The sequence below is a fragment of the Magnolia sinica genome, chromosome 10 (assembly GCF_029962835.1).
Source record: "Magnolia sinica isolate HGM2019 chromosome 10, MsV1, whole genome shotgun sequence".
NCBI classification, from domain to species: domain Eukaryota; kingdom Viridiplantae; phylum Streptophyta; class Magnoliopsida; order Magnoliales; family Magnoliaceae; genus Magnolia; species Magnolia sinica.
The window spans coordinates 30269416-30295324 of NC_080582.1; the positions used below are offsets into that span (position 1 = coordinate 30269416).

At 39.0% G+C, this 25909-nt stretch overlaps 1 protein-coding gene across 3 annotated transcripts in view; it reads right to left on the bottom strand.

Moving 5' to 3' along the window:
* LOC131258259 (uncharacterized protein At5g50100, chloroplastic) overlaps window positions 1-25909 on the bottom strand; it is a 124489-nt gene that overhangs the window by 85491 nt on the left and 13089 nt on the right. For 2 of the 3 annotated variants that reach the window (XM_058259454.1, XM_058259457.1), the window contains exons 3-4: window positions 14581-14688; window positions 4040-4096 (exon numbers count right to left, since the gene is read on the bottom strand). In XM_058259454.1, the coding sequence (XP_058115437.1) occupies window positions 4040-4096; window positions 14581-14688 (165 nt within the window). The remainder of the gene's footprint in view (window positions 1-4039; window positions 4097-14580; window positions 14689-25909) is intronic. The other variant, XM_058259456.1, reaches the window with a different exon arrangement.

The following is a 25909-nucleotide window of genomic DNA, read 5'->3' on the forward strand; positions in this document are numbered from 1 at the left end:
TCCGATTTTGTAAGTTGGGGAGGGGTTACTTTTTGAAATAGAGCTTATTTGGCTTACGTGGGTAGACATTTTGGACTAATTTTTAGACAAGTTTGTCCTCAAACTTTTCAAGTAATTCCCATCTTACCCTCTTCTCCTCTTTAAAATTTCTTTGAGGTAGGCCCACACGATGAACAACCCATATTGAAGGTGGGCCTCACATGATGAATGGTACACATCAAAGGCAGGCCCACATAATGCACGGTCACATCAAAGGCGAGCGCCACATGATGGATGGCTTACATCAAAGAGTCCCCCCACATGATGGACGATCCACACCATCCACATCAAGGTGGGGTCCACATGATGGATGGAAGTTGAATGTGGGACCACATGATGGAAGGTTGACATTAAAGGTGGGCCACATGATGAATGACCCATATTGAAGGTTGGGCCCCACAAGATGGACGTTCCACAACAAAGGTGGGATATACACGATGGATGGTGGACATCAAAGGTGGGCCCCTCATGATGAACGACTCATATTGAACGTGGGGCCCACATCAAGGTGGGCCCATGTAATGAATGGTTCACATCAAAGGTGGGCCCCACATGATAGATGGTCTGCATCAAAGTGTGGCCTAGCATGACGGAACATTCACATCAAGTGGGTCCCATTTGATGGGCAGTCTGCATCAAAGGTGGGACCCACATGATGGATGATGGTCATTGAAGGTGGGCCCACATGATGGTCGGTTGACATCAAAGGTATGCCCACATGATGAATGACCCATATTGAAGGTGGGGCCCCACACAATGAATGGCCCACATAATGGACGGAGTGGGCTTCACACGGTGGATGGCCTACATCAAAGTGTGGCCCCTCATAAAGGACAATCCACATCATGTGGGCCCCACCTAATGGACAGCCCATATCCAAGGTCTCGCATGATGGATGACGCATATCCAAAGTGGGCCACATGATGGATGATCCACATAAAAGGTGTGCCCCACGCAATGAATGGTGGATATCAAAAGTGGTCCCCACGTGATGGACAATCCACTTCGAAGGCAGGGCCCACAGTCCATATCCAAGGTCTCGCATGATGGATGACGCATATCCAAAGTGGGCCACATGATGGATGATCCACATAAAAGGTGTGCCCCACGCAATGAATGGTGGATATCAAAAGTGGTCCCCACGTGATGGACAATCCACTTCGAAAGCAGGGCCCACACTGTGGACACATCAAATGCAGACCCCATGTAATGGGTGGTGGGTAGTGGCCATTGAAGAGCCCCACATAAAGGACAATTAGCATTGATGGTGGGCCCCCACATGATGGATGACCTACATCAAGGCAGGCCCCTTATGATGAATGGTCCACATCCAAGACGGGCCTTGTATGATGGACAGCCCACTTTGAAAGTTTGGCTCAGACAATGGACGGTCCACATCAAAGGTAGGCTTCATATGATGGTTGATCCACATCTAATGTATGACATAATAGATGGCACAAATGTCTTAAAATACGGAGATTGTAATTATCCATTCTTTTGTCATTTGGGGCATCGTTCATCTACGGTGAGATCCACCAAAACAACCCTTTGAATTGCTCTCATAATAGAATTGTTGTAATCTTTAAAAATGACATCAACTAACCCTTAAAAAAGCTCTTATTTGAAGGTTTTACCAAACGTGCTTATTTCAAATAAGAGCTCTTTTTGGACTTGAAAAAGTGATTTTACCAAACAAGCTTATTTAAAATAGGAGCTAGAACAAAAAGAACTTATTAGAATAGTTCTTATTAAAAAAAAAAAAAAAAAAAAGAAGAAGCTCTTATTGAATTAGAGTAGAGATGCCAAATGAGCCCTTAGTTACCTTGGGGTATAAATAATACAAAACAGACGGAAACACTTGTAGAAGAATATTTTGCTTCTCCTTCTAACCTTTAGCCATGCGTCTCCATCAGTCTTGTTGTTATGCATCGCCCTTTGTCTTTGTGCCATATGTCACTTTTTCTTTTTTTTTTTGGCCATGAGTCATTTTGTCTTTTTGCCATGAGTTACCTTTTGCCATTTTGTCACGTGTCCCCCTTACAGAAAAGTGTCATGCATCCCCCTCTCTTTGCCAAAAACAAGTACCTAACCACCACTACTTTTATACCCCCCCATCCCCCCTTTATGAAAGGACATGTGTCACGATGCACCTTTGCCCAAACTACCAAGAAACCTACCGTAAGGTCCTATGGAGTTGTTACATGCATCCCTATGTACCCTCTCTACACTCCTTAGTATTGTACCCCTTCTCCCTCTCTCTCACCTTACCCCTTCACTAAAAAATATAAAAAGTCTATTTTCTTTTAGAAACCCATCCTTGTGAGCATTGTGAAAAATATCGCCGAGATTTTGAGAATCTCTCAATATTCTCGTGGAAAATTCATTAAATGACATTATCAAAAGAATATTGCAATATTTTCAAAATCTCAGTAGTTTTTATTTCTCACAAAGTAAAACAATTTTAACAAAATAAATACTTAAAAGTTCAGGTTAATTTATTTTTCCCATATTTTAAAATTTTTAAAGTATTTATGAACTTATCATAAATATTTTTTAATATTTTTTCAGCAAGATTCTCCTGATAATATTCAAAATAAACATAAAAATCTCCTGAGAAATCCCCATGTCGAGAAATTGTTGAGAATGAGATTTGTCCATATGCTTGTGAGAAAAGAGTAGAGGAATAACAAAGACATTAAGAGAAAAAGAGCAGGTTAAGAGGATCTAGGAGCTCCAACAATCTTCTATTTAGCCTCAATGGTAGACTCACAAGAGTTTCAACATGAGGTCATGGGTTCGAGTACCCATTGTGGTATAAAAAAAGCCACTGTGGTATGATTGCATGTAAGATAAGAAAAGGCATCTGTAAGGAGAGCCTCAATCCTACGGGTTCTGAGAAAGGGCTTCTCGACCTTTATGGTTGGGAGGGTTTTGATGTTCTTCTTTCCTCCCTAAATCTCGAACCAAGTCTCTCCATAGAGAATTGAAAAAGTTCACGACAGCGTTTTTGTAAATTTATCTTGCTACATTTCCCTTGTCCTACACCTTAATTCTTACTTGTTTATTTCTTTTATTATCACTTTGAGTTCAAGGATTTTTGCTTAAAGCTCTAACCCCAAAAATTTTGGATTCCTGTCAAGTAGAGACTGTACATATGTATGGGCTGAGAAGTTGTCTAACACCTTCCTTCTCCATAAATAAGGCCTTTACCCAAAATCTTTTGGAAATGATAAACCATATGGGATTTTTTCAATCAAATCTATAAGCCTAACCTTTGGGTTGTTAGGACACAATTTCTAGCCTACCATAGATTCTGAGATTTGTGGCTAGTGGCGATTCATTTTCTTTTTATTTCAGATCGAAAAAAAAAATCTGAAACTGATAACAGGATTTCATTAAAGAGGGGGGAAATGGCCAGAAAAACAGCTTGCAACACTTAAAAATGAAAACAACCCCCACTGATCCATATTAAACAAGCTGCTTAGTAGAGAGCAGCAGTAAGCGCTCAAGCATATAAGAAAATACATGTATCCTAAAACTTCCAATGATGATGAGAGTTCCTTGCCAGATTTCCTTTGAAACTCGATGAGATGGATACCCATTCAATCATCTTGGCACTGATACCATCGAACATCCTTGCAACCAAACTCTGCGCATCACGGAATATATGCCTATTCATTGAAATTTAACCAACAGTCTTTATCCGGTCTGTTCCCCCCTATTATACCATTTCATAGTTGTGAAACCTACTCAAACTAGGAGTTCAAATTCTCACTGATATCTCTATGCGGAATACATGGAGGTCTCAAATATATTCTACAATAAATAATGAATAAAAACCCAATGAACTAATATGAAACAACAATAGCAATATACAACTTACCAATTAACAAATACATGAGAAAAAACTAGATAACATAAAGAAAGGAACACTACCAGTCCTACTAGTTCTATATTTGAATGAGAAAACAATGGCAATAGACAGGTTTGAATGGCATACATCAACATCTTTGACCACAGTTCCATCAGAAAGGATTGCATGAATTCGCCCCATAACCTAAACCAAAAATGAGTTTTTCGTCTTGAATACAGTACTAACAAAATGCTCATTCAACAGATTAGCAGTGGAGATTACTCATTCAACAACATGATTACACATCATTCCTTATAGGAACACATCAGTAGACGGTGTTAAAAAAAATTATAATATCTAGATCAACCATTATTTGTTCACAATCGCATGTGAAAAGTGAAGTTATCAACAAATATTTATTATTATTTGTGCATTTGTACCAATCCTACGAGGACATGCTCGGTCAAGTATTCAGTGACTTTTTGTCCATTGGTAAGATAACCTACTTCCTATTAGCATGTGCCAAGGAAGAATTTTGAGATACTATTGATATGATATCGATTATCTAACTTGGACATTGGCATGTATGCAACGATTTATTCCAGGAAATCCCCAACGAAAAATACACACTATTCCTTCTTTTCTATCGAAAAGATCATAACCACTACCTACATTCCACGAAATTGTGCACCACAAATAGTAACTAATGAACGGAACACAGAAATGGGATGTTGGACATGACTTCTAGAAGCCCATTTCACCAATAAATCTAAATGTTATACTTGGCCTTAAATAGGATAATTCAACTTCTAGAAGAATAGCAATAATAAGAAAACCTAAAACAAATTATTTTTTCGTTTTAAAATTTATCAAAAATATAATAATAATTGTTGATGGCCTTTCCAGGGTCCACACATGTCACTTGTGTGGCCATGTGGATCATTCTTGGTTCTCATGTGCTTGGGTTTTGTTTCTAGGCCTAAACGTGTGTTTGAGTTTGGTTGGGCCTAAAACTATACTGTAATAACTTTTAAGAGAGAGAAGTATACTTGTTATTGTACACCTTTTAGTGAAGCTCTAACTTAATAAATGCAGCAGCGGGGCAGTGATGTCCTCTCCCCTCTTCCTTGTTGTCTCTCATATCTTTTCTTTTTCTCCCTTTTCTACATGATTTATTACATGGTATTAGAGCATGATTGATCCGGTACCTTGTTTCTCTCTTTCTCCCATCCATTCTTCTTTTTTCCTCTTGTGGTGAAACCCTAATGTGTTTGGGGCTAATCTACGTTAAATGAATTCTCTTGTTGCACCACCACTTGGTGGGTTTTGTAATCATGTCCTATGAAGGTATGTAAGGTCAAGTTTTATTTTCTACCACTGTGATGGGTCAAAGTGGACCATTGATTGTCGAGAGTTCGATTACCAGTTCGATTTGAAGGCAAAGGTCAGATTTAAAGACGAGTTGTGCATGAGGTTTTAAATGGTCGTGATTGAAGATCAGGTGCATGAATGAAAGCCATAATACAAATAAAGTCCTAATTGATTCTGTTCATGGATTCGTATCATCCTGGAAGTTTGTGGTAAGATTAAGTTGAAAGTTCTTCCCTTTGTTGGTTTAAGTTTCTTAATTTATGAAATATGGAGGTCAAGAGTGAGCCACGAACTAATAATATGTGTCCATTTGAGTCGATGACTATGCAAACCACATCAATGAAGCTTGATGGAGCAAATTACCTGTAATGGGCCACGACTATAGAAGTCTTTCTTCTGGGAATAGAAAAGGTAGTTAACTTCCCCCCAAACCTGCAGAAACTTCAATAGAGTATGAAGACTGGGTGGTTGAAGATGCTCATATTAGTGTTTATTGCGGTACAGTATGGAACCACATATCATTGCGAATGTCATCTTCTTCACAGGGCTGCAAAGAAGTCGGAAAAACTTGAAGGAAACGTTTTCAAATGAGAAGAACTTGACCCACATTTATGAATTATTTCAGAACATTTTATACTTCCAGGAGGGAGATAAGAGTGTGGGAGAGTATTGCTCTGCCTTATAAGGCATATGGGAAGAACTAAATGTGTATTACTCATTGTTGACGGATTATGAGACTATACAACAGTAGAGAGGAATTTAGTGTTGTTAAATTCCTTTCGGGCCTCTGCTATGAGTTTAAGCCTATAAGAGTGCAGATCCTTTGAGGCAATGAAATTCCATCTATCAAAGAGGCACTCACCAGAGTTCAACATATAACCAATATGAATCTACAAGCTTCATCCTCATCCGATTGGTATGCAATTATCTCTGCGTCTAGTAGAGATGAGGGAGCCAAGGCAACCATAGTCATGGTGAATGGTTTGGTAGTAGCCATGGTCGTGGCACAAATTTTGGTGGTGGACGTAGCCATGGTCGTGGTAATCAACAATGTACACATTGTGGCCTCACTAATCATACAGTTGACACATGTTATGATCTTGTTGGAAGACTAGCTTCAACAAATTAGGTTCGCTCATCGGATGATGGTTCAGAGGGTTATGCCTCCAAGTCTACCTCCATCCACACTGAGCCAAGTACCTCAAGTGACATAGCCACTATATCAAAGGAAGAGCATGCCAAGCTTCTAAAACATCATTCCACCCAGGCTGCATCCTCCACAACTACTTTTGCCCAGTCAAGTATAGCTTGTTTCACTTCTTTTGAGAATGTTCCTTGGGTAATTGATTATGGTGCTTCCGATCACATGACCAATGTGCATAGTGTGTTATATCAATTACTCCAATTTTCACTTGTTTCTTCCATAACATTAGCTGATGGTACTTCAACTAGTGCATCTAGGATGGGTACTATTCATCCTACTCCAACTCTTTCATTATCACCAGTATTGCACATTCCTAAGTTTCATTTAGGTTTATTGTTAGTAAACTAATTAACCAAACCTTTAAATTGTTCTATCAAATTCTATCCCTCATATTGTGAATTTCAAGATCTAAAGACAAGGAGGATAATTAGAGGAAGTCATGAAATGAATGGGCTCTATACTTCAATAGTCGAATATCGAAGGATGAAATTACATTATGGGCTAAAGTCTCTCCTTATCAGTGGCATATCAGGCTCAGTCATCCTTCCTTAGATAGTTTAAAGAGTATTGTCCCCTCGTTGTCTTATATCTCTTGGCTAGAGCATGGGCTTATGAGCAAAGCAAGCATCATAGAGAGTCATTCCTCACTCATGAGGGTAAAGTAAGTGACAAATTGTCTTATTTAATACATTCTGATATTTGGGGCTCAATGCATGTTTCCAGTTTATCTGATTTTAAATATTTTCTTATCTTTGAAGATGATTGCTCTAGAATAATATAGTTTATTTGATGAAGGATCATTCTAAGGTGTTCACTTGTTTAAAAAAATAATAAATAAATAAATAAATAATAAAAATCATATGCATGTACAAACTCTTAATGCTAAGATGTGTATTCTAAGGTCAGATATGCCAGGGAATATGTATAAAATGAATTTAACTCCCATCTCCTATCACATGGCATCATTCACCAAACTTCGTATGCACACACACCACAATATAATATAATAGAGCATGAAAATCGTTTGTAGTAGAGCATAAAAATCAAATTTTACTTGAGGTCACTAGGGCATTATTGTTAAATATGAAGGTTCCAAAAAATTTTGGAGTAATGCAGTTTTAACTGAATGTTATTTGATAAACCGAATGCGATCAGTCATAGGTGGAAAGTCTCCTTTTTTTTGTTCGGGCATCAGTTTGACTATGTTTCTAACAAATTTGAACCAAAAGTTGTGAAATGTGTGTTTCTTAGTTATTTTTTTACTCAGCAGGGTTACAAGTGTTATAATCCAATTATTCGTAGACGTTATGTGTCAGCCGATGTTACATTCTTTGAACATACTCCATACTTCTCTGAGGGAGGACGATCATTGTAATTCGAAGAAAGTTCTATTAATCTCCCTATTGTAGCAGACAACTTCATCCATGGAGAAGCATCTTATACAACGTTTAGAACCACCCTTGCAGGTCTACTCAAGACATTCCAAAAGAGAAGATGTTGTGCCTACCAACATGCCCTCTATCAATCCTTATATCCCGATTGAAGAATATTCTCTGAAGTCTTTCCTAGTGCCTTCAACTAAAGATCATTCTCCAGTCTTTCCTAGAGCCTTTGATTGAAGGTGATTTGCTCATCACTATTCGTAAGGGTGTACGTTCTTGTACTCAACATCTTATATCTAACTTTGTTTCCTTTGATGGCTTATCACCTTCATTTTGAAAATTTGCTTTGTCTTTGTAATTTGTGTCTATTCCTCACTCTTTCTAAGAAGCTCTCAATAGTGAGAAACAAGCTATAGAGGAGAAAATGGTTGCTCTTCATCAAAACAAACTTTGATACCATTTCAGTTACCTGTAGGAAAACATGTTGAGTACAAATGAGTGTATACAGTCAAATATAACCCTGATAGATCGGCAGATCATTTAAAACTCGTCTGGTTGCAAAAAGATATTCTTAGACCTTAGGAGTTGACTACTGAGAGACTTTCTCTCTTTTAACCAATCTTCAGGTTGTACGCTTTGTAATTTCTATTATTGCAAATCTCAATTGGCCGTTGTATCAACTTGATGTGAAGAATGTCTTTCTTCATGGAAAACTTGTTGAAGAAGTCTATATGGAGCAACCGCCTGACATTGTTGCTTAGGGGGAGTCTGACAAAGTACACCTCTTGAAAAAATCAATCTAAGGTTTAAAACAATCTCTCCAAGCTTGGTTCGATATTTTTTAAAAGGTGGTGCTTAAGTTGGGCATGAAAAGTAGCCAGGCTAACCATTCTATCTTTCTGCAGTGATAGTGAGGCAGGTGCCATTGTGCTAATTGTGTATGTAAATGATATCATCATTACTGGAAGTAATAGTGCAGGTATTTCTGAGTTGAAGAAGTTTTTACAGAAGCATCACCAAAGATTTAGCTTATCTTGAATATTTTTTGGGTATTGAGGTTAAAAGATTAATGATGGGAATTAATTTGTCATAGCGGAAGTATGTGTTGGATTTACTAAAGGAGACTGGTCTTCTAAGAATCAAGCCCATTGAAACTCCCATGGATATAAATCAGAAGCTAACTACAGATCAAGGAGAACCATTCGATGATTCAGGAAGGTATCGCAAACTTGTTGGAAAACTAATTTACTTGACAACTATACGACCAAATGTCACTTATTCAGTCAATGTAGTTAGTCAGTTCATGCAACTCCTTGTACTTACCATAAGGAGGTTGTGCTTTGCATCCCCAGATATTTAAAGGGAGCACCTTACTGTGGTATTCTCTATAAACGAAATTGACATTTACGAGTAGAAAGATATTATGATGCTGATTGGGCCGGCTCCCCGTCTGATAGGCGGTCTAACATAGGTTATTGTACCTTCGTTGGAGGTTATCTAGTTAGACAGAAAAGCAAAAAAGCAAAGGTTAGTTGCATGGTCAAGTGCAGAAGTAGAATACAAAGCAATGGCCCATACGACATGTGAACTCATTTGTTTGAAGACATTAATGTGCAAGCTCAGGTTCAGTTGATACTGCTATGAGATTGTACTTTGATAATCAAGTTGTGACTCATATCACAAACAATCAGGTCTATCATGAAAGAACCAAGCACATTGAAGAATATTGTCACTTCATCGGAGAGAAGGTCACTAGCAAGGAAATATGTATGTCGTTCGTCAAGTCACAAGATCAAGTGGCAGCATGTTTACAAAGGCTTTAAGTCGTGACATCTAAATTGATTCTTTGTCAAGACGAGCATACATGATATATATGATCTAGCTTGAGGGAGAGTGATGATGGCCTTTCCAGGGTCCACACATGCATCTTGCATAGCTGTGTGGACCAATCTTAGTTCTCATATGCTTGGGTTTTGCTTTTTGGCCTAACCATGTGTTTGGATTTAGTTATAGGCCCATGGGCTATTGTACTATAATAACTTTAAGTGAGAAAACTACACTTGTCATTGTACATTGTGTGTGTGTGTGTGTGTGTGTTGGGAGGGGGGGGGGGGGGTCTTTGTTTCTCTCTCATCTTCTCTTTTTCTCCATTCACATGATTTACTACAATAACAACGATGATGAAGTTAAGTGTCCAGGGGTCTGTGATGTGTACCAATTTTGATGAGTAAGGAATCAAGAACGTTTGGTGTACTATTTAAATATAGTTGCTGTCATTTTTTTTGTAAGATTTGATCAACATTAGAAAGGATTATCCAGTTTCATAACATGAAGCTGTTAAGTTAGTACCATGTTAAGGCATGATGAACAAGCTTTGGGAACAATAGAATAATATGAGAAGGTTCTCTTAGGTCTTGACCCTTGTGCAATGGCATGGCAATTTTCTAAGGTATGTCTTGTGACCTAGTGGCTCTCTTCGTCTTCAAGTAGCTAAGTTTACTTGATAACCAACAAAAATCTCGTACCATCTCAAAGTGGTGTTCTATGTAGCAATTATATCAGCCAATATCAACCGATGCTATTGGTACCGCAGCAGTGAGATACAGAAAACAGATGCATTGGCAAAAGCATAGCATGATGATATTGATATTGTGATATACTGTGAAACGGTTCTTTATATAGATAAATAGTATCGATCTACGCATGTTATATCTCACATGTATCAACGATATTTCCCTAAACATGCAAAATTCGACAACGTATCAAAAAATTTCACCCAAAAAAAAAAATTTGAAATAACCCTATTTTGCCTCAGATTTTTTTGGGGGTTTTGTGCGTTCATGTGTTTAGACAACTCCATTGGAATTGTTTCACATCAAAATATGATTTGGTGGGAAAATCGCAATTCAAGGGTGGAACAAACCTGAACCCACTCAGTTAGAAAACTATTTTATGTTAGCTTAAATTCATTTATTGAATAAATTAGTAACAAAGCAATTGTAAATCCATATCCACGTATTATTTCATGCATTGGCAGGATTTGAAGCAAGATCCTTTGATTTTGAAGATGAAAAGGGAAGAAATTGAGGAAATTAGAATTTAGTCCATGTTCACCCTTTAAAATGCAATTCTAGTATAGAAAAATTGGCCACTATTTTATTCCCCAAAAAAATGTATTTTAATTATAAATAACGAAAATGACTAGAAATTCATTTTGTTTAAATCTTTAATTTGCAAAAGAGTCCATGCAAATCTATAAATTGACCACACTTTGTTTTTCTCAGAAAAATATTAATTAAAAAATTAACAAAAATGTATGTTTAAAAAACATAGAAATATAGATACAAATTGTATAAATTAGTGAATTATTTATACTAAATTAGCACACTAAAATCATATTTATTAATCTAGTCTTTCTAGAAAAAAAAATTTTGAAATTTTCTTATTAACTAGTATATGATAAATATGTAATGGGAAGACCATTACATATTTGTGTATCGAAAAAACATTAATTTATTTGGAATTTTGTAAATATTTCATTAATTAAAATAAATTTAAAATACAAAAAAAAAAAAAAAAAAAAAATATTACTTGTGATTCCTAATGTTCTTATTATGTTCTCTCATTGTTCCTATAGTCTAAAATATTGGTAGGAACGCAACCTGACATTAGCTAGCAACATGGGAAATCGTTTGAAGAAAACAGATATAGGTCAGAGTGTAATCAATGTTTGCATGTATCAAGGAGTGAGGTGTCCCGACTAACGGAGCATTTTGGGAGGGTATCAGAACATGAAGGATTGCCTTAATGTTCTAAGGGATGTGAAGGTGCAAATGAAGGAGCTATTGCATTTTGAGGTTAGGAGGAGCGGATTGTGCACGAGGAGATTAGGGAGGATTTGTTGCGTGACTTGCATCCAATACAAGGACTTGGGTGGATGAATGAGAAGATGAACTAGCGTACGATGAAGTTGCTTAAACCAAGGACTTGACAAAGAGGTATACATTAGATTATAGTTAGATTGTTAGCGACATTATGCAAAAATTTGGTTACTTCGAAAAGCAAAAAGAAAATAGTTGCGGTTCAATCAAATGTGGAGGCGGAATATCAAGCTATGGCCCACACAATGTATGAGTTAATGTGGCTAAAAAGGTTGATGACTGACTTAGGTTTTCCTATTTAGGAGCCGATGGAAATAGGATATGACAAACAAGTGGCCATCACACCTCTATGCATCCAGTTTTCCGAACAAACTAGACACATCAAAGTTGATTGTCACTTCTTCCATGAGAAGCTACAAAAGAAATTACGACTCCATAAATCAAATACATTGAACGGTTGGCAAATGTGTTCACCAAGTCTGTTCTGAAGGCTTGGTTGGGCAGGATTGACATCTATGCTTTAGCTTGAGGGAGACTACTGAAGAGATGCTTGTTGTAGTCCTGCAAACTACCATACATGTAAGATATCCAAGTAACGTAGAAAAACCCTAGTAATCTTATGTAGGGTGTTGTATGTTACTATTTTACGAGAAGAGATAAGGATGTAAGTAGTGAGTTTTGTCTAATTATAATGGAATGCTCTCTCACATTGAGAGTTAAGCCAATTTTCCCAAACGATACATCTCCATTTATTATTATTTCCTCCTCTTTTTAGATTCGAATTGGTCTAACAACAAGGTGTTGATCAAAAGTGACAATGACCAATAACTTTATGTTACTATCCAACTTCAATTAGGCTTCAACTAAAATTGATGGCAAGTCGAAAGGAAGGAATGTAAGGGAGGTTATTTCCAATCGAGTTAGAGCTAGTCAGATGAAGTGGAGGCATAACTTTATTGGAGCATTATGTGATAGTTACATGTTGATGAAACTTGGGAAAAATTTTACAAGAAAACTATTAAACTGGATATGTTATATGAGGAAGTGTTTGGCAATTACAATGCAACATAAGGAAAGGATGACCTCTTGTGGAGATGAAAATTTTGAGAAGGATGTTTGGGAAGACAAGGAAGAATAGAACCAAGAAAGAGGTCATTTGAAGCAACCTGAGGGTAGCCCCAACTCAAGAACAGGAGCTAACTGAGATGGTTAGGCCATGTGCTAAGAAAACCTGAGAGAGCCCTGGTATGGTAGAAGGGCCTAAAAGGAGGACAAGAGGAAGACCTAGAAAGAAATTTAACAGATGTGGCGAGAAAATATATGAAGGCTTCTTCGCTTACCAAAGACGGGGCCTTGAATGATAATTTTTGGCAAGAAAAGGTTCATACAACTAATCAAATAGCTAGGAGAAAGCAACGACAATGATGATGACAACAACAGTGGTGGAGATGATCCAGTGTTTGATACTAGTATCAAATTTCGCTATTGCTAAGCCATGTCAGCATCCAATCTCGAATGGATGGTAACTGAAACAGTAACCTATTGGTACATCGCCTCCTACAAAGCCAAGGTGAGTGAACCCATTTCTCATAAGATCAAATGGTCGGAATGTATATCACACAAAGGATATAAATAAAGATAAACGGCAACAGCATGTAAAAAAACAATCATCATAAACCTCAAGAAGAGGACCAATCCCTTAATAGTAGTGGACCACATCAGCCTCATTGGAAATGCATAGGCCCTCCTCATGTTCTTTCTTTTACTTGGCTAGTGGGCAAGGTAAAAAAAGGTGTTAATGACAAACAACCTCAAGAAGAGAGGTCTCTTCATCAACAATGGTTGCCCCTTGTCTCTTCAAGAGGCCACTTTGGTGAACTACCTACTCATGCACTATGCGTTTGCACAATCCATTTGGTGGAATTTCTCTCTACCTGGTGCAAAATGGGTGAGGCCACAATCTATAGGGGAGTTTTAACATGCATGGCACAGAGTTGGAACGGCTTGTAACTTGTAAGAGAAGGAAGACTCTATGGCACCTATATATATGCTATCATGTTATGTAACTTATGGTCGGTGTGGAAAGAATGTAACGACTGGATATTTTGTGATATGGTCACTGGCTCTCCTCAAAGCTAAGCACCTTGTAATCAAATGGGGCAAATCTATCTTTATACACGGGGAACTTTTGGGCTTATTGTAGGGGTGTAGGGTGTTTTCCTGCTTTATATATTGGATGATGCCCTGTCATCCTCTTTTTTCTGTTCAATAAAATTTTGGTAGAGAGAGAGAGAGAGAACCATGAGTTCACTAATGAGTGCCCATTGATCTCATTTCAACAGAAGTTACCAATTCAAAGGCGCATTTTAATCAAAATTGTACTAGAATGTAATAAGAAAGGTGGCAATCATCATGCTCGGTCTGCAACAGATGGCCACATCTTAGGCAAATTGAAATAAGTTTATCAATATCACAATTCATGTGTTATTTATATAATTCTTTCTTCTAGAATTCCCTAAATATTCTTGAAATTTGAAGGTTCAAGGATGCCATCATTTGAGTAAATGAATGTAACACATTTCCTATCAATATGTGGAGATAAATGCTGGCAAAGCAACCATGCTTTTAGGAACGAAGTTATTCGTAACTTGTGACATTTTACAAATACTTAGTGACACAGAACTAATGCTAGGTCAAATGTAATTTCAATAAAGCATAAACATATACAACAAAATCCATTATCCATATGCTTTTCCGTTTTAGTTTGGTCCCAGCAGCTTGCATGATATGGGCAAGAAGGAGATAAGGATGATTGATTTAAGCAGATATATGAGTTTCATGATGCCATACAGTCTCATATTCGAGTCCTTGATTCTCCTCTGGAGAGTAGTCCTTTGAACTTATGTCAACAAACTTTATAGCTCCATAAAGCTTATTCCTCTCTTTGAGCATGTTGACCTGACAACACAAGGAACATGGCATGAGCCAGTGTGACACTTAAATTTGCACGAGGGAAGATTATTGATGATATGACTATTTCAAACAACTCAGTGGCAATCAAAAAAAGATGATGGAAAGATTAATGAGATGACAAGAATAAATAATGCTATACATGCTTTAGGAATTAATGGCATGGCAAAAGATTTCTACATTTCCTTGCCCGGAAAACTGAGGGTGCATATCACAAGTGCATTGGTCTACATAGAGATGCATTATACATACGTATTTACATATGCAGCATTGCATGAGCATACATGTGTTTGTTAATGAACATATATGCATCAACATCATGACTCATGAGTCGAATTATGTAGGACAGACAGTTAATTGTACTACATAGTATTAAGTTTACCTTTCAACTTTATATTTCCATATACTTAAACCTGAATGGCTTTGTAGTGTATTTGAAGGCCATTATGCATAAAGCCCGTGACCAACCTTCCCATTTCTTTAATGATCCATGAAATCTCTATTGAGAAGACCTCTGATAGGGCCCTATGTCAATTAATGAATTCTGGTTCCAATCTGTGTAATGATTAACAGGCACAGTATTCCATGTTTCAGAGATATTACCGATAATATCACTGAAATTATCAGTATCGCCAAGTTGGCGATACCAAAACACCATTGTCATATTGTTTCCGGGTCGCCAATATCTAAGTGATATATTTTTGTGTATCAATGTCGGCAAGATATCGCCACCCTGTCGAGTACAATAATGCCATGTATCAATACTTTCAGCAATATTATTACCCAGCTCTCTTGACAAGCAGCATAAATTTAGAAAAAATAAAAAAATCCAATATTTTCTCTATTATTTTTTTTTCAGATCAAGGTTGGAGGGAGAATTCGGCACCTCATCTTCATATAGAGAATGCTAGTGTATTGTATTTATTGTGTGTCCTTTTAGTGTAAGTGCATGTGCACACTTCCCTATTCCCCTGCAGTGTACTATATACTTTATCATAATAAAATATTATGTGTTAGGGCAAGCAAGCCTAACACATCATCTCTCCCAAACTCTCCTCCTCCTTCTCTCTCAATATTCTCATCTCTTCTTCACATTATCCTCATCAAATCCTTCTCTACTTGGTATCAAAGCAAAGTTCCAGACATTCCGCATCCAACAGGTTGAGAGGCGACACGTCACCTTCCTGACGTCAGCAGCCGTACGGCTGACGTCAGCGTTGTACGGACGCATGGGCTCTGTTTGAGCTAAAAGTTTAGGGGTTTGATAGATCTTGATTTTAGAAGATTTGTCATGATTTTTTCAGAATTTATTGGACCTCATTTCATGGTATTTTGGGCGAAATAGAGAAATTCAAAAATTGATTCCAGATTCCGTTTTTCTTCGATCTACCTCAAATCGATAAGCTTTTCTTCGGTTTCTTTGCTCAAGATGGACCGAAATCTTCCTCCCAAGCTATCCATGGTGGATTTTTTACTTAAGATCAATGTTTGAGAGGTTTTTAACCTCAAATAGGCGTGCGGCTGGGCCGTTTTTCACTCGGTCAGGCCCTATTTGACTGCGTTTCATGGTATTTTGGATGATTGATATTTGTTTGAGGTTTATCTCTTGTTATGTTGAAGGATTGAGTGAGATAGAGTTGTTTGAATCAATCTTTCTTGGCATAGGGGGTCTCTTGGCATAGGTTTATTTCTCTTGGACTCTATTATGGCTAACAAAGGGCCCTCATCTCTTGGCATAGGATCTCTTGAATCCAACCCTTTGCAGATTACCTCCATTAAGTTGAATGGTGACAACTATCTTCAATGGGCACAATCTGTAAAAGTATTTTTAGGAGCCCATGACAAGTTGTCGTATATTTTGGATGATTCCCCAAGCTCTATAGATGTTACCTACAAGTCTTGGACAAAGGAGAATTATCAAATTATTGCATGGTTGTTGAATAGCATGGATTCCTCGATTAGCCACTCAGTGATGTTTTTATCCTCGGCTAAAGGCATTTGGGATACGCTTCATGATATGTTCTCGGAATCTCAGAATTTTTCACGGGTATTCCAGCTTATTCAAGAAATTGGTCGGTTTCAACAAAACTCCAGATCCTTAAAAGACTACTATTCGATGCTTCGGGGTATGTGGGATGAGTTGGATATGTATCAGCCTCTTCCTTCCAAATGTAAAGAGGATCATGAACATGCTCATAAGCAACGGGATGATACTCGTATCATGCAGTTCCTCGCTGGGTTGAGTTCTGATTATCTTCACGTTCGCGATCAGGTTGTCATGCAGGATCCTCTTCTCCCATTGACGACGGTCTATGCCATGTGTCAGCGTGCTATGATCTCTACTCTTCCTTCTCATTCATTTGTGCCACCCGAGCGTTCGGCACATCTTATTGGCGATCAGTCCTCCCTTGGTCTTCGGGCACCATCCTTGAGCTCAGGGCGCATTTCTGGTTTTGGTGGTCATGGTAGAGGCCGCGAGGGAGATCGCAGTCGCAGCGGCCGTAGTATTCGTGGTCGTGGTGGACATGGACGAGGACGTGATGGTTCCCGCATTTGTTCACATTGCGGTGGAACTAATCACACTATTGATTATTGCTGGCAGCTACATGGTCGTCCTACGTATGCCGCTACTTTTGTTGCTTCCACTGTTGCTTCTGAGACACAGTCTTCCACCCCGACAGCTGAGCAGTCTACTTCAGGGGAGACTCTTATTATTTCTCGGGCGGCATATGATGCCCTTATGCGGCTTCACATTCGGGATATTCCTGAGCCTTCTCACGCAGCTTCGGCCCAGTCAGGTACCGCCTTTCTTGCGTCATCCTCTCCTACCTCCTGGGTCATCGACTCTGGAGCTTCCTCCCATATGACTGGTAAGTTGCAATTCTTTTCTTCTTATTCTTCTTCTTCTCCCACTCAGCATGTCACAATCACAGATGGAACCCAATCTCCCATCTCTGGGATTGGTTCCATCCCTCTCTCTTCTTCCTTGTCTTTGTCCTCCGTATTGCATGTGCCTCGCTTTCCATTAAACTTATTGTCTGTTAGCTCTCTTACTAAATCACTCAATTGTTCAATCACCTTCTTTCCTTCTTATTGTTTGTTTCAGGACCTACAGACGAAGAGAGTGATTGGTGGGGGGCATGAGCGAGGAGGCGTTTATCTTCTCGATGATACACCTGTTGCCGTTTCTAGTACCTTTTCTCTAGATCAAGAGTCCATGACTCGGTGGCATTGCCGCTTAGGCCACCCATCCATTGCTAGATTGAGACTTTTGTTTCCCTCCTTACCTGTCACTAAACCATTATGCTGTGATATTTATGAATTGTCTAAACATCATCGTGCTACGTTTCCTCCTAGCTCTTCTGGGAAGAAATCTCACCTTTTCTTCTGGTTCACTCGGATGTTTGGGGACCAGCTCCGGTTACCTCGACTTTTGGATTTAGATATTTTGTTACCTTTATTGATGATTATTCCCGCATGACTTGGATTTATCTTTTGAAATCTAAAAGTGAAGTGTTTGATGCGTTTAAAGTGTTTTATCATGAAGTGTGTACTCAATTTCATTGTTTCATCAAATCCCTCCATTCTGATAATGGGGGAGAAAACATGTCTACTGCCTTTCTGTCCTTCTTGCAGGAACGTGGTATTTTATCTAGGACATCATGTGCTCGCACTCCTCAACAAAATGGTATTGCCGAACGAAATAATCGTCATCTTCTTGAAGTTGCTCGCACCCTTCTACTTGGTATGCATCTACCCAAACATTTTTGGGGTGATGCTCTTTTAACTGCTACTTTTCTTATTAATCGTATACCCTCACGTATTCTGTCTTATAAATCTTCATTTACTATATTTTATCCTCATGATAATCTATTTCCTCTACCACCTAAAGTTTTTGGTTGTACATGCTTTGTTCAAATTTTGGATGGGAGTAATGATAAACTTAGTCCCAGGGCGATTAAATGTGTCTTTATAGGATATACTCGGAGTCAGAAAGGTTATAAATGCTTTGACCCATTGACTCGCAAGAAATATGTCTCTACCGATGTCACCTTCTTTGAGGATCTGTCTTTTTTCTCCTCTTCAGGCCGATCCCTCTGTGATCCTCTTGCGCGTCAGGGGGAGTATGACTCTTATCCTCTTTCCACTAGTGATCATGGGAAAACTCCTCTCCCCTCTATTCAGCATCCTGTTGGTGATATGGGTGAGCCTAAGCCTCTGCGGGTGTATCAGCGTCGAGATAAATCTTCACAAGCTCAGTCATCTACCCTTCCGCTTACTTTGGATGTTGGTTCAGGTGACTCTCCTAACTCGAGTTTAGATCTTCCAATTGCCTTGCGCAAAGGGTCACGATCTTGTACTCAACACCCCATTAGTAATTTCGTTTCATATGATCATCTTTCACCGTCTTTTTAGTCGTTTGCAGCTTCCCTTTCATCACAGACTATTCCTAGATCTCTCTCACATGCTCTTCAAATTCCTGATTGGACAAAGGCGATGATAGAAGAAATGTCTGCTCTTGAGAAGAATCATACTTGGGACCTTGTGTCACTTCCTTTAAGCCATAAACCTATCGGTTGTCGATGGGTTTATATGATCAAGTTTCTTCCAGACGACTCAATTGATCGCTATAAAGTCCGTCTTGTTGCTAAAGGTTATACACAGACTCATGGTGTGGATTACTTCGAGACATTCTCTCCGATGGCTAAACTTAATTCAATTCGCGTTGTGCTCTCCTTGGCCGTTAATTTATAATGGCCCTTGTTTCAACTTGATGTTAAGAATGCATTTCTGCATGGAGATCTTACAGAGGAAGTTTACATGCATCAACTTCCTGGCTTTGTTACTTCTCACAACCCTGCACTTGTATGTCGGTTGAAGAAGGCTCTTTATGGACTCAAACAATCTCCACGTGCATGGTTCGAAAAATTTAGTCAGGCTCTCTTGGAGTTTGGCTTTGTTCGTAGTCATGCTGATCATTCTCTCTTTATATGTCGTCGATCGACGGGCATCATGGTTCTCATTGTCTATGTGGATGATATTGTTTTATCCGGTAGTGATTCTGCTGGAATGAGGGAGGTCAAAGATTTTTTGAAGACCAAGTTTGAAATCAAGAATCTTGGTCCTCTTCGCTACTTCCTCGGAATTGAAGTTGCTCGCTCATCATCCAAATTGGTCTTGTTACAACGAAAATATGCGCTCGATCTTCTCATGGAAACCGGCATGTTAGGATGCAAGCCTGCTACCACTCCCATGGATACTTCACAGAAGCTTCGACCAGATGATGGTACTCTCCTTACTAATCCCGAGATGTATCGACGACTTGTAGGCCGGCTTATTTACCTGACTATTACTCGCCCAGATCTCTCATTTGCAGTGGGGGTTGTTAGCCAATTCATGCAAGCACCCTGTACTTCTCATCTCACGGCTGTCTACCGCATACTTCGGTATTTAAAATCAGCCCCGGGTCTTGGCCTCTACTTTCAGTTGCATGGTCATCTTCATCTTTCGGTATTGTCGATTGTGCAGGTAGTACTTTTGATCGCCGCTCTACATCCGGATTCTGTACCCTAGGTGGCAATCTTATAACCTGGAAAGCAAAAAGCAGCCAGTTGTTGCTTGCCGAGGCTAAGTATCGAGTCATGGCTCATGCGACATGTGAACTTGTGTGGCTTCGCAATCTTCTTGAAGAACTTGGCTATCCTCCTTCGGGTCCTATTCCTTTTCACTGTGACAATCAAGCGGCCATCCATATTGCTCGTAACCCAGTTTTCCACGAGCGAACCAAGCATATTGAGGTTGACTGTCACTTTATTCGGGAGAAAGTCGCTTCTAAAGAAATTGTCACTCCTTTTGTTCGATCTGGGGATCAACTTGCTGATGTTCTTACAAAGTCCTTGAATCGAGATGTTCTTCATCATGTTCATGACAAGTTGGGCATGATCAACATCTATGCTCCAACTTGAGGGGGAGTATAGAGAATGCTAGTGTATTGTATTTATTGTGTGTCCTTTTAGTGTAAGTGCATGTGCACACTTCCCTATTCCCCTGCAGTGTACTATATGCTTTATCATAATAAAATATTATGTGTTAGGGCAAGCAAGCCTAACACATCATCTCTCCCAAACTCTCCTCCTCCTCCTCTCTCAATATTCTCATCTCTTCTTCACATTATCCTCATCAAATCCTTCTCTACTCTTCATACCGTGTGGATTGAATCTCCAATTTAGGCGAGAAAATGCAGATTGGAAGGTAGGTGGTCTGAAATCAAGAAGGTATAAAATCATGCATTAAAATGGGTTTTTCCTTTATATTTCTCATATATTTCACATCCAATCCATGTCCATGCATGATTCCAATGCATTGTAATGAATTTGAAAGAGAAATCGAGAGATTAAGATCTAAATGAGGAAATTTGGAGTAATTCAATTTTTCCCCATTTTCTTGCCCGAATTGAGGTATCGGGGACCCAATTTTTAACTTAATGATGAGGGTGGGTTGATCTACTGATTCATGTTGATCTCACTATTTATCAGAAAAAAAAAATTTGTTATTATTTATATTTTCAAAATAAAAAATGTTTGGTTTGAAAAAATAAAAAATCCTTCCTTTTATTTCTGTTTTCTTTTAATTTCTTCTCTTTTATGATTCAAATGGTTGCATTTATTGGTGGAAATTTATTTCAAAAGATTTTAAAATAAAAATCTGTTTATAAAAATATTTTCCAATTTGAAAATATTTTTGGATGCATGGGTGTATGCATACATGCTTGGATGATGGGATGGATGTGTATATGAATGTATGCATGGATGGATGGATGGATGCTTGGTTGGATGGATGGTTGGATACCGTATGTATGGACATATGCATGCATGCATGAATTAATGGATGGATGGATGGATCATCATGCATGTGTTTGTGTGTTTGTGTGCATGCATACACATGCATAGATGGATGGTTGGGTGGATGGAATATGGATGGATGGTTGGCGGGCTGGATGGATGGTTGGATGGATGAGATGATTGGTTGGACGGATGGATCATCATGCTTGTGTTTATGTATTTTGTATGCATGGATGGATGGATCATCATGCGTGTGTTTATGTTTGTTTGTACACATGCCTGCATGCATGGATGGATGGATAATCACGCATGCATTTATGTAAGTTTGTATGCATGCATGCATGGATGGAGGGATGGAGGGCTCATCCTACATGTGTTTATTTATGTTTGTATGCATACATGCATGGATGGAGGGAATGGATGGATCATCCTACATGTTTTTATGTATGTTTGTATCCATGCATGCAATGGATGGATCATCGTACGTGTGTATGTATGTTTATATGCATGCATGCATGGATGGATGGTTGGATAAATGGATGGATCATCATGCATGTGTTCATGTATGTTTGCATGCATGCATTCATGGATGGATGGATGGATTATCAAACATATGTTTATGTATGTTTGAATGGATGCATATATGGATGGATGATTGGATAGTTGGATGGATGTATGAATGCATGATGCATGGATTGATGTATTACTCGTTTTTTAATGAGATTTTACTGGTTATTGTGTTCTTAGTGGATGTTATTATTGGTTGTATTTATAATGCAGGTGGCAGCAAGTAAAATGTCATCAGGAAGAGGAGTAAGGGGCATTAGGTGGAAACATAGACGACTAATGGAGAAAAATAGATATGCAACAATTTACAATTACCATAGCTACACGTCAAGGAGTGGGGGAGTGTATAGGCTAAAGCACTTGGTAAAGAGGTATAAGAATATGAAGGACCACCCAAGTGTTCTAAAGGAGTGAGAACAAAGATTAGGAAAGTATTGAGTGAGAGGAAGACACAAAGGCAGCAGCATGAGACATGGGAGAGGAATGTCAAGGAGGAGTTACGAGGTCCTATATGAGCTCTACGGACAGTTTATGAGGAGCAAATTGACAATAACAACGAGGTATTGGCATATTCAGAAGACTATATTACTGAGCAGAATAGGAGGGAGTATAGGCAGGGGATGCGCGAGTCCGCAAAATCAAGGTGGGATGTGGAGTAGAGGAGACCAATTGAGGAGACTAGGCCATCGTTTAGGGCCTCTAGACAAGAGGTTGGTGGGAGCAGTAAGAAAGGTCAAGGCAGTTGGAGGGGGGGAAGGCAGTAGAGGTGATGGTGGTTCAGGCAAGTCTGGCTCACAACACGTCCAGAGGACCCGTGTTACAGATGCACCCATTGTAGGTGCAAAGTAGAAGAGACTGAAAAACATATGGAGCAAAGGGAGTTTCGGGGAGGCTACAAGGAGTGCCACGGCCATGTAGTTCATTTCACACCACATACCAGCAAATGCAGCAGTCATCCCTCACTTTCACACTATAATCGACACCGTACAACATGTTGGGACAGGCGTTAAGCCTCCAACCCCAAAAAGATCTTGGGGGTCTACCTTGATCACGAGTACGAGGAGATGTAGGCTTGGGTATATGAAGTGAAGCCAAACTGGGAGACATACAGAATGACAATCATGTGCAATTAGTGAACGGGATCCACAAAGTTGTCCATTATTAATTTCATGGTATATTATAATTAGGGCAGCCTGTTTTCCTCAAGTCTATTGATGCATCGCCCATATAAAGGATCACTCCTATCTATATAGCTTTTTAAATGGAGTGATTAGAGAGGTGGGATTAAAGAATGTGGTGCAAGTTGTGACGAACAATGGTAGTACATTCATCAAGGCGGGGGTGAGGTTGATGAAGAAGTATAGTATTTATTGGACCTCATACATGGCTCATTACATTGACTTGTTGCTTGAGTCGATAGGCTAGAGAAAGATGGTCAGGAACATTGCTGATGAGGCAAAGAAAGCGACAAACTTCATATATAGTGACTCATGGTTATTGTCCGCAATGCGCAAGGAGTGTTGAGGGGATATCATCTGACCGGGTGCGACACAATTCGTTACAAACATGGAGTAGGGTGAGGAGATTGTTCAGATCTAAGAGATGCTTCGAGTGGAATCAAAGATAGACCTCGATTGCACCAAGGATAACAAGGACGGCGCTTAGTGATTCCTTACGGGATGGAGTTCCTAAGTTGTTGGAATCCTTCAACCGATTTATAGGGTCCTTAAGGTCATAGATAATGAGACGTGGCCTTTAATGGGATCATTCTACAAGCTTATAAGATTGATAAGAGAGAAGATAGGGGTTGTATCTCCCCATTCGCATCTATAGGTGCTCCAGATCATCAATGAAAAATGGACCAAGAACCTTGACCATCCACCAGGTTGGCAAGTTTGTAACATTTAACTTTGTTTATTTATCACTTGCACTTGCAATTTAAGTATCACTTTTGTTTATATATTAATCCTACTGATTAAATATTACTTGGGTTACAGCATATGACTTGAACCCCAAGTTTTATCACAAATGTTGGCTCTGGGAGGATAACGGATTGACGATGGTCGTCCACCAGGTCTATGAAAAGTTGTTCCCTAACGCAAAGGAAAAAAGCAAATTTTGGGACCAAGTAAAAGCAAATTGGGCAAATTCCGATGATGGTAAAACAAATTCACTTTTTTATAGTCTCTAAATATTTGAGTGATTAATAATGGTGATTTGTGAATTTGTATGTACAATAGCTACATTTTGGAGAAGCTGGGGTGAGTTCTCAATCGCACCTGCAAAAGCATCGAGAAAAAGGATAATGCTATGTGAGTATATTTATTATTTTAATTAATTAAGTAGTATGGTTTATGATTAAGTAACCGCATTCCCCATTCAAACTAAAGCACGCTTTTGATAAATTGACAGACAAGTGGTGGGGGATGTACAGAGGCGATGTACCCACACTACAGTTATTGGCCATCCGTGTTCTCACCCAAATTGTCTCTTCTCGTCATGAGAAAGGAATTAGAGCACACGGTAGCTCATACACACCAACAAGAGGAATAGACTGGGATATAAAAAGCAACAAAAACTCATATACTACTATCATAATATAATGTTGAAAGAGAGGCAGCAACAGGCAGATCGTGACATAAAGGCACATTAGGACCTACTCGACCTACTATCGACGGGCAAGATGGTACAATTCGGTAATGATGTTGAGGACCCACTTTATAAATGAGTCAAGTCAGTTGATTTAGATGATGTTGAGGGAGGCCCTACTCCAAAGGTAACTGAGGGGGCAACGTCTAGTGGTATTGACATCGACTGGGTAATTAGCGAGCAAAGAACCCGAGCAAACTCCTTTGATGCTTTAACGAGTCCAGTATGTCCTGATTTGGGTGGTGAGGCACCTTCACAGCACCCTCCCCATCATCGGGTCATATTGAGTAATGATGAAACTTTATCCGCATTCAACCGCAGTGGCAAGGATAATAACATCAATGGCAATGGTTAGTGAGGAGATGGAGGCCAGTCCGATGGGGATGGTGGCGACTACAGCACAATAGAGGTGGTAGCGATGAGTAGAGGTGAAAGTGGTGCGGGTTACATGACGGGTCAGAGTCAACAATCTATAAGCCAGATTATTGAAGAGGCCCACTTTGACCATTCCACTCAAGACGACGACCATAGTTCTCATCCATCATCCTCGCAGAGAGCAGTACTGCCCAATCAGCATTTTCAATGTCAAAAGGGTGGGAAGGTGACATGCGCTAAGGAGCCACTTGCACATAACCACTATTCCAAGTATCCAGATATTATCGATAATATCCACAAAATTATCAATATCTCCAGCTCGGCTATACAGATAACACTAGTAGTATCAAAAATTCTAGGTATTAGTAATATATCACGCTACATCGCCAATATTTTCGACTATGTAAATTCCAAGAGTTGCTTATATTGCCAATGTATCAGTCAGTGTTTTAAATATCGACGATAGCAGCCCGATATATCCCACGATATATCTTGTATCCCACTTGTGCGATACGAAATGCACAGGCAGTGCCGATATATCCCATCCATTCGATCCAGTGAGCATTTTCAATTTTTGATCCATGTTTTTGTTGTAAATCACATTAAACCAGTGTCAAATGGTTACAAATCTATGATTCTTCATGTTTTCCATGAAAAATTATGGATTGGAACTTCGATTTCGAGATTTGGGGGAGATGGGTCAAGTTGTGGAAAATCGAGAAAAAAAAAAAAAAAAAACAAACAAAATTTCTCAATTTCTCACAGAGCAGTTGTAA